Here is a 12,323-nt window from a genome sequence, read left to right as displayed (position 1 = left end):
CCTTACACACCAATAATATCATCACAGTTCACAAGTGCGTACCTCTTGACCTAGAGACTGGAAATGCTCACAGGTTCCAGGCTGCATGACCTTTCTATTTCCAGAAATCCCTGCGAGATCACACATTTCCTGTCTTACAAAGGAATAAGTAAATAAACAAGCTCAGCCGTCTCTGTCTCTCAGCATCTACAGGGCTAGTGCCGAGACGAGCAGATAGCAGATCTGCTCATCAGGATCCATTTAAATCATCATCAAAATATCGTATCCCAAGCACTGTGCATCATCCCCTCTGTGCAGTTACCAACACTGCAGACTAAGAGATGCTGACACAGTGGTGTCTGCTGATGCTGTTAATGCTGTCTGAAACTGCCAGCTTACTGCTTGGAGCGGTTCTGCACCATCCAGATCAGACACAGACTTCAGGTTCCCACCGCTGCTACCACAGATTCACATGCTATGAGCATCCCATTTCCTATCAGTACCTTTTGAAATAAGCAATTCTCTATTTATTAAGTATGTAATATGTATGTTGAAAAGACTATGTTAAAATGTCAAGTCTAAACTATTAGCAAGTTTTTTATTCTCCATATAAAACTAATCTGTAGCATAATGCTTTAGTAGATAAATTTGAACTCCCTTTCTGAGAAAACTTCTTACCAAAGCATCAGATTTAGAAGGATCTAAAACTGAGGAGTTGCTATTCATGAAATATTAGATAATTTTGATCAATATAAACATGTGCATGTCAATTATATTTATTTCCAGGAATCTTTATTATTTAAACCTCAGAACAACATAATTAAAAATTTTAAATTATTGAATTAAAAATATGTTTTTATTTAACTCTTCTTATAAAGAGTTAAATATGCAGAAGTTAATAAATAATCACCAAGTCCTAAGACTGATGGTTGTTTAGGAAGGAAGACTAGGTAAAAGATTGCATTGACAGCATGAAATACCATTGTACCCTACTCTTCAACACACTAGAAATGTTCTTGTTTACCAATGCACGGCAGCTTAGGAAACTTTGCCACTGGTGTGGGAGCCTAGAAATAAAAGGCTCTGGATTACAGTTGTGAAGTTTGTATTCTTCATGAGATAGAACAGTATATGGGAATAAAGAAAAACATAAGACACTAAGGCCAACATCAAATTAAGCAAATTAGGGTACAAAGGATAAGATCTTACCTTAGGACAGCCCACACATTCAGTATAGGCAGAATCAATGATGCTACAACACTTTATTTATATACTTGTGAATTAAACTCCTGAAGTTTCAAAATAGCTAACATAATGCACAAATGTGCTTTAGACAAGTGTACACTGACAATAAATAGGTAAACTTCCTTGTCCTGCTCATATTTGATGGGTGATATATATATACATGTATATATATGATTATAATATATTATAAAATAATATATATAGGCAGTTCACAATAAGTCTTAATAAATTTGCCTTGGAGGCAGAGGAACAAGAGGCATAAAGATGAGCAGGATATTTATTGGGGTGAGATCTGAAGGTGTAGAGGTGGACATGGTCAAGATGTATTGCACACACTTGTGAAACTGTCAAAACAAATACATTTAAAACACCATTTAAGGAAAAGAAATTCGGGGAGGTGAGACAGTTCAGAGTTGCTGCCAACACTACAAAGTAGAGTTTGATCTGCAGGGCAGACAAAGTCGAAGAGAGAACTCCCAGGAACTTGTCCTCTGGCCTTCACATCCATGCCATGCCACGTTCTCTCCAAACATACACAATAACTAAAATGGAAATAAATGCAGAGACCCGTAACCAGACATTATGCAAGGAGAGAGAGACTTTGGAACACTCAACCCTAAATGATACGTTTCTATCAAATCCCTCTCCTCAGGCTCAGGCTGCAGGAAGAGGCAGAGAGAGTATAAAAGAAGAACGAAGGACGCCAAGAAAACAAGGATCTCAACAGGATCAAAGACAGCTCATATGAACTAGGAAAAACGGCGGCAGCACACTCACGCCTGCGCAGTTGGTACCAGGTCCACTTCAGTGATTTTATGAACCCCCAATGCCTGCGATGCACAGGGCTCTGATCCTGTGCCTTCTCGTGGCTCTTTCCCTTCTCTTTGCTCTGTCCAATTTCACTTCATTAGCTTGTGTTTTGACCGTTATTTTATTATTATCTCTTGAAAGTCTGAATTCTAATGAGAGACAGAAAACAACTGGATCTGGGTGGGGGAGTCGGATATGGGGAGGACCTGGAAAGACTAGACAGAGGGAAAATGTAACCAGAATATATTATGTGAGGAAAACATATATCACCAGTTAAAGGGAAAATATATTTTTAACAGTAAATTAAAAAGAAACAAGTAGTGGACTTCGGATGTTGTTGGTATTGTTACTATGAATTGATTAAAGATTCTTAACTCACCTTTCCACTCATCCCCTAAAAGAAAAAACATTATTAGGTTCCTAGTGGTCTGGTTGATACTCTTCTTTTAGGAAATTACTGTTTTCAACTGCACAAATTTAGACAAATTTAGACAAGGACTCAATATTTGAATGCGCAAATAAAGAAAAATATCATAGGGACACAAAGACGCTTTATTTGGGTAGTACTTATCCTCATAATCACGTGTATTCTTTCTTACAGACTTAACATCAGTAAAGCCATGCCTTGGATGCTCACTCTTCCCATGGAGGAAATAGTGAACGTCTGCTTGATCAGATACTAAACATGCGCCAGAGAGCCTGAGCACCACAAAAACTTGATGCGACAGACATGGAGCTAGTTAAATAAAACGAGTGGAGACATTAATTGGGATTCTTTTGTTTGGATGGCAGAATTAAAGAGCGATTGGAACAAAAGCAGAACATCCTCCCTAATCTGGGGATCAGAAAGGGTCTCTCCAGTAAAGAACTACAAAAGGCTACAGAAATCAGAATTGAGGAGCAATAAATATGGTATGTTTTACACTTTAAAGTGTAAAGATAAGGACCCAGCACTGCCCTAGAAAGAGTTTGAACATTGGTTAACTTGCTTTGTCCTGGTACTACAAAGTAGACTGAGTGACGAGTAAATAGAAGAAATGTACATCACCCAGTTGTGTAGGCTAAGAAATCCAAGGTCAGTTCATGAGGATGTTCAGTGTGTAGTGGAGGTTTTCTTCCCACTAAGACTTTACATGGCAACCTTTTTTGTTGTTGTTGTTGTATTTCTGTGGTCTTTATTTTTTTTTTTTGGATTTTTTTAATCTTATTGGATTTTTTAATTTACATTTTAAATGCTATCCCATTTCCCAGTTTCCCATCCAGAAACCTGCTATCCCATCCTCCCTCCCCTTGCTCCTATGGTGGTGCTTCCTCACCCACCCACCCAGCCCTACCCACCTCCTGCCTGGCACTCCTCTACACTGGGGCATCAAGCCTTCACAGAACCAAGGGCTTCTCCTCCCATTGATGCCTTACAAGGTCATCCTCTGCTACATATGCAGCTGGAGCAATAGGTCCATCCCTGTGTTTTCTTGGGATGGTGGTTTAGTCCCTGGGAGCTCTGTGAGGTCTAGTTGGTTGTACTGTCATTCTTCTTATGAGGTTGTAAGCCCCTTCAGCTCCTTCAGTCCTTTCTCTAATTCCTCCAAAGAAGATCCCATTCTCAGTTCAATGGTTTCCTGCGATCATCCCCTATGTATTTGTCAGACTCTAGCTGAGCCTCTCAGAAGACAGCTATACCAGGTCTCTGTCAGCATGCACTTCTTGGCATATCTATAATATTGTCCGATGCTTTTTAAACAAGGGAAGGAATGCAATTCCTTTGGTGAGGGATTGTCATGCAGGTGGTTAAGTATTCAATATATTAAACTAAGGGAGGTAATAAATGTGCAGACTCTTATCCAGGTGCAGAGCACAAATGGCAGGTAAAATTGATTTATTAATCTGTCAGAATATCCCAAATATAAAAAGTTGAGGATTCGTAAAAGAGAAAATATTTCACAACTACTTCATTGTCATGATTTTCTTTCAGTTACCAGGTGATATCAAACTCTCATTTAACAAGGAGGTAAATGAAATTTAGAGAAATTGAGTCAGGGCCAGAAATCAGAATATCTATATGTTTCGTTTCAAAGTTTCTCTAAATATAAAGTTATGACTTTAATTTTTTTGTAAAAATGATACACATCAATAATAATTAAAATAACACTACTATAGTGTGATAAGGTGGAAAACACAGAACACATTTCTATAAAGAAACCCATAAGAATTATAATATTCTTAATGAAAGTTCACTTTCATCATTAACTGTCTTTTACCTTTATGAAAAATGGATAGATGATCCATACTCCAGTGAATGGACCCATACTCATGTATACACATGTGCAATATGAAATAAAAAGATTTTTTTAATACAAGACATTAAGTTAGAAAGTGTATCATTGAGGAATGAAGTCTGGGAGGAATTGGATGTTAAGGATAGAAGCAGTCATTAAAAGTCTCCCAACCAGGCCTACAGGAACCGGATGTAGATCGCTCCTGAGAGACACAGCCAGAATACAGCAAATACAGAGGCGAATGCCAGCAGCAAACCACTGAACTGAGAATAGGCCCCCGTTGAAGGAATCAGAGAAAGAACTGGAAGAGCTTGAAGGGGCTCGAGACCCCAAAAGTACAACACTGTCAAGCAACCAGAGCTTCCAGGGACTAAGCCACTACCTAAAGACTATACATGGACTGACCCTGGACTCTGACCCCATAGGTAGCAATGAATATCCTAGTAAGAGCACCAGTGGAAGGGGAAGCCCTGGGTCCTGCTAAGACTAAACCCCCAGTGAACTAGACTATGGGGGGAGGGCGGCAATGGGGGGAGGGTTGGGAGGGGAACACCCATAAGGAAAGGGAGGGGGGAGGGGGGAGGGGGAGGGGAATGTTTGCCCAGAAACCGGGAAAGGGAATAACACTCGAAATGTATATAAGAAATACTCAAGTTAATAAAAAAAAAAAGAGGAAAACTCATAGCGCTGTGTGCCTGCAGAAAGAAACAGGAAAGAGCATATGTCAGCAGCTTGACAGCACACCTAAAAGCTCTAGAGCAAAAAGAAGCAAATACACCCAGGAGGAGTAGAAGGCAGGAAATAATCAAACTCAGAGCTGAAATCAAGCAAGTAGAAACAAACAGGACCATAGAAAGAATCAACAGAACCAAAAGTTGGTTCTTTGAGAAAATCAACAAGATAGATAAACCCTTAGCCAGACTAACGAGAGGACACAGAGAGTGTGTCCAAATTAACAAAATCAGAAATGAAAAGGGAGACATAACTACAGATTCAGAGGAAATTCAAAAAATCATCAGATCTTACTATAAAAGCCTATATTCAACAAAACTTGAAAATCTACAGGAAATGGACAATTTCCTAGACAGATACCAGGTACCGAACTTAAATCAGGAACAGATAAACCAGTTAAACAACCACATAACTCCTAAGGAAATAGAAGCAGTCATTAAAGGTCTCCCAACCAAAAAGAGCCCAGGTCCAGATGGGTTCAGTGCAGAATTCTATCAGAACTTCATAGAAGACCTCATACCAATACTATCCAAACTATTCAACAAAATTGAAACAGATAGTGCGCTACCAAATTCCTTCTATGAAGCCACAATTACTCTTATACCTAAACCACACAAAGACCCAAAAAATAAAGAGAACTTCCGACCAATTTCCCTTATACATATCGACACAAAAATACTCAACAAAATTCTTGCAAACCAAATGCAAGAACACATCAAAACAATCATCCATCACGATCAAGTAGGCTTGCTCCCAGGTATGTAGGGATGGTTTAATATACGGAAAACCATCAACATAATACACTATATAAACAAACTGAAAGATAAAAACCACATGGTCATTTCATTAGATGCTGAGAAAGCATTTGGCAAAATTCAACACCCCTTCATGATAAAAGTCCGTGAAAGAACAGGAATTCAAGGCCCATACCTAAACATAATAAAAGCCATATACAGCAAATTAGTAGCTAACTTAAACTAAATGGAGAGAAACTTGAAGCAATCCCACTAAAATCAGGGACTAGACAAGGCTGCCCACTCTCTCCCTACTTATTCAATATAGTTCTTGAAGTCCTAGCCAGAGCAATCAGACAACAAAAGGAGATCAAAGAGATACAGATTGGAAAGGAAGAAGTCAAAATATCACTATTTGCAGATGATAAGATACTATAATTAAGTGAGCCAAAAAGTTCCAACAGAGAACCTGATAAACACCATCAGCAAAGTGGATGAGTATAAAATTAACTCAAATAAATCAGTAGCCTTCCTTTACACAAAATAGAAACAAGCTGAGAAAGAAATCAGGGAAACAACACCCTTCATAATAGTACCAAATAATATAAAATACCTCAGTGTGATTTTAACCAAGCAAGTGAAAGATCTGTTTGATAAGAAATTCAAGCCTCTGAAGAAAGAAATTGAAGAAGATATCAGAAGATGGAAAGATCTCCCATGCTCATGGATTGGCAGGATTAATATAGTAAAAATGGCCATTTTACCAAAAGCGATCTACAGATTCAATGCAATCTCCATCAAAATTCCAATCCAATTCTTCATAGAGTTAGACAGAACAATTTGCAAATTCATCTGGAACCACAAAAAACCCAGGATAGCTAAAACTATCCTCAACAATAAAAGGACTTCTGGGGGAACCACTATCCCAGAATTCGAGCAGTATTACTGAGCAATAGTAATAAAAACTGTATGATATTGGTACAGAGACAGACAGATAGACCAGTGGAATAGAATTGAAGACCCAGAAATGAACCCACACACCTATGGTCACTTGATTTTTGACAAAGGAGCCAAAACCATCCAATGGAAAAAAGATAGCATTTTCAGCAAACGGTGCTGGTTCAACTGGAGGTCAGCATGTAGAAGAATGCAGATCGATCCATTCTTATCACCCTGTACAAAGCTTAAGTCCAAGTGGATCAAGGACCTCCACATCAAACCAGACACACTCAAACTAATAGAAGAAAAAGTGGGCAAGGATCTCGAACACATGGGCACTGGAGAAAATTTCCTGAACAAAACACAAATGGCTTATGCTCTAAGATCAAGAATCAACAAATAGGATCTGATAAAACTGCAAAGCTTCTGCAAGGCATAGGACACTGTTGTTAGGACAAAACAGCAACCAACAGATTGGGAAAAGATATTTACCAATCCTACAACTGATAGAGGGCTTATATCCAAAATATACAAAGAACTCACGAAGTTAGACTGCAGGGAGACAAATAACCCTGTTAAAAATGGGGTTCAGAGCTAAACAAAGAATTCACAGCTGAGGAATGCCGAATGGCTGAGAAGCACCAAAAGAGACGTTCAACATCTTTAGTCATAAGTGAAATGCAAATCAAAACAACCCTGAGATTCCACCTCAAACCAGTCAGAATGGCTAAGATCAAAAACTCTGGTAACCACAGATGCTGGCGAGGATGTGGAGAAAGAGGAACACTCCTCCATTGTTGGTGGGATTGCAGACTGGTACAACCATTCTGGAAATCAGTCTGGAGGTTCCTCAGAAAATTGGACATTGAACTACCTGAGGACCCAGCTATACCTCTCTTGGGCATATACCCTAAAGATACTCCAACGTTTAACAAAGACGCATGCTCCACTATGTTCACAGCAGCCTTATTCATAATAACCAGAAGCTGGAAAGAACCCAGATGCCCTTCAACAGAGGAATGGATACAGAAAATGAGGTCTATCTACACAATGGAATACTACGCAGCTATCAAAAATAATGAATTTATGAAATTCATAGGCAAATGGATGGAACTGGAAATATCATCCTGAGTGAGGTAACCCAATCACAGAAAAACACACATGGTATGCACTCATTGATAAGTGGACATTAGCACAAATGCTTGTATTACCCTAGATGCACAGAACACATGAAACTGAAGAAGGATGACCAAAATGTGGATGCTTCACTCTTCTTTAAAATGGGAACAAGAATACCCTTGGGAGGGAATAGGTAGGCAAAGTTTAGAACAGAGGCTGAAGGAACACACATTCAGAGCCTGCCCCACATGTGGCCCATACATATACAGCCACCAAACTAGATAAGATGGATGAAGCAAAGAAGTGCAGGCTGACAGGAACCGGATGTAGATCTCTCCTGAGAGACACAGCCAGAATATGTCAAATACATAGGTGAATGCCAGCAGCAATCCACTGAACTGAGAAAGGGACCCCCATTGAAGGAATCTTAGAAAGTACTGAAAGAGCTTGAAGGGACTCGAGACCCCATATGAACAACAATGCCAAGCAACCAGAGCTTCCAGGGACTAAGCCACTACCCAAAGACTATACATGGACTGACCTTGGACTCTGACCTCATAGGTAGCAATGAGTAGCCTAGTAAGAGCACCAGTGGAAGGGGAAGCCCTTGGTCCTGCCAAGACTGAACCCCGAGTGAACATGATTGTTGGGGGATGGCGGTAATGGGGGGGAGGATGGGTAGGGGAAGCCCACATAGAAGGGAAAGGGGAGGGGTTAGGGGTTGTTGGCCTGGAAACCGGGAAAGGGAATAACATTTGAAACGTAAATAAGAAATATCTAATTTAATAAAGATGGAAAAAATATATATCATATACATATATGAAGTTCTCAAAGACTAAGGAAAGCATATTTTAAATTTTTAAATAAAATAAATTTGAAATAATTTTATTTTACAGAATATCCTCTAAAATATTGCATTTTATTTTATATGTGTTTTACATTTCATAGCATATAAACTGTCTTTCTATGTGCATGCATGCATGCAAGTGCATACACAGATACATAGTCGTCTATATAGCAATCATATAAAGTCTGCAGGAGTTGCTTATCTCCTTCCATCATGTGGATCCCAAGGCTAGAACTTAAGTCAAGAGGCTTCCCGCAATTGGTCACCTCTACTACATCTAGTGGGCCCAACATACTAACATTTTTAAAGTGCAAACCAATCCTACCTGCCACAGTAAGGTGACATAAACCACAAAGAGTTCTTAAAATATTCAGTCTTATCTACGTTTAGATGAGAGGTTCTGTCTGAAGGTATTGTAGTTTGAAATGCTCTCTGTCCAAGGATCATGCATTGAGGGTTGGTAGCCAACTGGTGTCATCATATAGATGTGGTTGTGAGCTGAGGGACTAGGTGCTGAGTTTATCAATGGACTATTAGGAAGTGAAGACTAGTTAGAGGCAGTGCCTAACTAGAGGTTTCTTTAAAGGATGTAAGGTGTGTCAAACCCTTCCCATGTGTCCTTTTGCTTTGTGACAGCCATGATATCAGCAGCCCCTGATAAATGATTTAGGCACCATTATGTTTCTCCTACACTGTTGCACATCTGATGCCATGGAGTTAGACAACAGTGGGCTGATACCTCTGAAATTATGAGCCGGAACTAGTTCTTTCTTCCCAGCATGGGACCTGAAAGCAGGAAAGACGGCTATTTGAGAGGGAAAGGAGAAACAGCAAGCAGGATGCAGGCATCAGAAACAGAAACAGAAGTCATCAGAAAGGCCACAAAAACAAACACATTCTATTAATATATGTGTACTTAAAGGTCACAATAAATAAACAACTTCATATGTTAATTTATGGATGGATGGATGGATGGATGGATGGATGGATGGATGGATGGATGGATGGATGGACAGATGAACAGACAGATAGAATCATCAACACTTAACTTTTTTTCTCATGCATCTGTTACACCAAAAAGAAAATCTGACCAATAGGTAAAAGCAATGGAGCAGATTAGACTTTGTATGTTTGGTGTTACATTATTTGTGGAGAAGAAATGGGAAATGTTTTTAAAATGATATCTAAGTTAAAGAATGCCCAAAGTGTGATTCATGTGACTGCAGAATATTAGAAATAAAAGATTTCAGAGCCAGTGAGACGATGGCTCAGCAGGTAAAAGTACTTTTTGCAGACACCTAGAGACCTCAGAACCTATGTAATGTAGGAAGAAGAAAATTTATTCCAAAAAGTTGTCCTATGACCTCCACAACCATACCACGGCATGCTCACTCACACACATGCACACATACATACACACACAATAATAAACTTAAATAAATAAAACAGATAAGATAAAATAATATTACATAAGAGATAATAAAGGATGCCACTGACATTTAGATTAGAACTGCTCCTCAAAGGCTCGAGTGCTGAATGTCTGCTAGAAATGGAGCTGGAGCAAATCCTTAGACTCTCACAGCCTTGAAGCTATCCATAGGGGTCATAGTTTTACAGGTCAATGTGAGGGAGGTGTCTAACTTAAGAGAAGACCTAACAGAGCATAGGGGCTCTCCCTTGTTTTCTACATCATCCTTTCTCTCTCTGCTTCCTGGCCTCTGGGTGGAAAACAGTTCTCCTTTTCATGTCCATGTTCTCTCTCACTACATGACAGAGGATCAATGGGGTCCAGTGGGCAGGAACTAGAAGCATGCACAAAACATGTCTTCCCTCTGTTTAACTTGTTTGCTCATGCACTTTGTCACAGCGCTAGAAAGTTGATTAATGCAATCATAAAGTATGCAGTGGACACTAGTATCTCCATGGAATAAAACCTCTGCTATGTGCAATGTATGCTGAAAACACAAAGACCATGTTGCAAAATACAGTCACCTAGTATTATTCATTTTATAAATATGAGACTTAGAATATATATAAAATAGAATTCATTATTTCCTACAGAATAAGAAACTAATGTCTGGTGACAGTTGAACCAATTCCCGTCTTTACTCTGCAGTCACAGGACGCACACTTTGGGCACACTTTAAATCAGTTACCATGTAAAACACTTCTCTTTCCAGTGATGACTGTGTCTTGAAATCCAGGCTTTCTAATGCTTCAGTTTTGTTTCTGCTCTAGTTTCATGATAAATATTTAAGCCTAATTTTAGTTTATCTTAACTTTTAAGTATAATCTTATGAGTCTTCTGTATCATTTGCTGTACATATGATTGAGGTTTCCACTTTTCATTCCTTACTGAGCTAATGCTAACACAGACTGTTTTTGACAGATTAGCTTTCAAACCAGCTGTGTGTGACAGATGAAAATCATGGTATAAAAATAAAGGATTTTTTTACTCTTTGTCTTAGTCATCGTGGTACATTCCAAATGGATTTTTATAAACTAACCAAGATAAGGAACTGTCTTAACATTCTACTGAACATGAAATACAGTTGGATTTGAAAACATAGGTCACCAAGTTATCTGGGCTAAGTCAGCAGTTAGAAAAGTAGATTGGGGGTTATTGTCAAAGACAAATAAAATAACTATAGTCTTCGACTCACAGATATATGGTGTTGATGTTTGGTCTGTTGCTGTGTACTGCAGGGCTAAATTCTGTACCAGAAAGTCTAAGCCTAGAGTGACTTCTCGTTTATAAGCTTTTGTTGTCCAAACCTTGTTCCTTGATTTAAAACTGTTGGTTAAATCAAATTGGCTACATCCGATTACTAGAGGGATTAGAGGTAGGTGGGTTTTGAGTTACCTGATTGGGGATAAAGAAAGAAATGAGGAGGGACCAGGAGGAGAGGGAGGAAGAATGAGAGGAGAGGAGGAAACCACCATGAGGTAAGGTGAACAATGAGCCCATAGCCAGGAGAAGCACCAAATATCTGGGCATACCGCTGGGAGGTGGCTAGGCCAGCAGTTAGAAAAGTAGATTGGGGTTAGACCCCAGTAATTAACAATGCAAAATAAAATAAACATAGTCTGAGTCTCAATTATGTGTAAGCTAGTCAGGGAAAAGCATAAATTAATTGTACTACAATATAGTATACTCAAAAACATCTAGAAAAAAAGACCTAATGTGTATAAACTGATCATTCATATTAAAATACTAATTATTGTAATAAATACTCAGTTTCCTATGATATGACTATAGCACAAATATCAGTTCATATAAAGGATCTGTGCCTAAAACTACTACATCTGTCTTACACAAGATGGCGATTTCTCAATACACTTATAACAAACCATAATAACAACACCTGTCTGTTTACCTCAGAGTTTTCAGACTCTAATGTGTAAGACCTTCATCACTCTACTAGCCCCTTAGTAAGACTGTATAGTGGTCAAACAATAGAGGAAAGGAAAGGTGTTACAATTTAGTAGGTGATATTGTTACTATACTTGACTGGTATTTTTTTTCCAGTTTCAAAAGTACATCATAGCTGTCTATATAAACAAGAAAAACCAAAGATCAGAAAGATGGGAAATCAACCAAAATGCATACAGAAATAACCATTATTAATATTTGCTTATAAT

The 12,323-nt window shown here is 38.7% G+C and overlaps 1 protein-coding gene across 13 annotated transcripts in view; it reads right to left on the bottom strand.

Moving 5' to 3' along the window:
• Slc4a10 (solute carrier family 4 member 10) overlaps positions 1 to 12,323 on the bottom strand; it is a 316,713-nt gene that overhangs the window by 191,360 nt on the left and 113,030 nt on the right. For 2 of the 13 annotated variants that reach the window (XM_006234276.5, XM_017591546.3), the window contains exon 1: positions 43 to 323. The exons of 6 other annotated variants lie outside the window; for them this stretch is intronic. In XM_006234276.5, the coding sequence (XP_006234338.1) occupies positions 43 to 126 (84 nt within the window). In that variant the 5' untranslated portion in view covers positions 127 to 323. Of the gene's footprint in view, positions 1 to 42; positions 425 to 12,323 lie in introns of those variants that run through there. 5 more of the 13 variants (XM_006234280.5, XM_017591545.3, XM_006234275.5 and 2 more) reach the window with 4 other exon arrangements.

This window comes from Rattus norvegicus, chromosome 3 (genome assembly GCF_036323735.1).
Source record: "Rattus norvegicus strain BN/NHsdMcwi chromosome 3, GRCr8, whole genome shotgun sequence".
NCBI lineage: Eukaryota > Metazoa > Chordata > Mammalia > Rodentia > Muridae > Rattus > Rattus norvegicus.
This window is presented reverse-complemented; position numbering and strand designations above follow the sequence as displayed.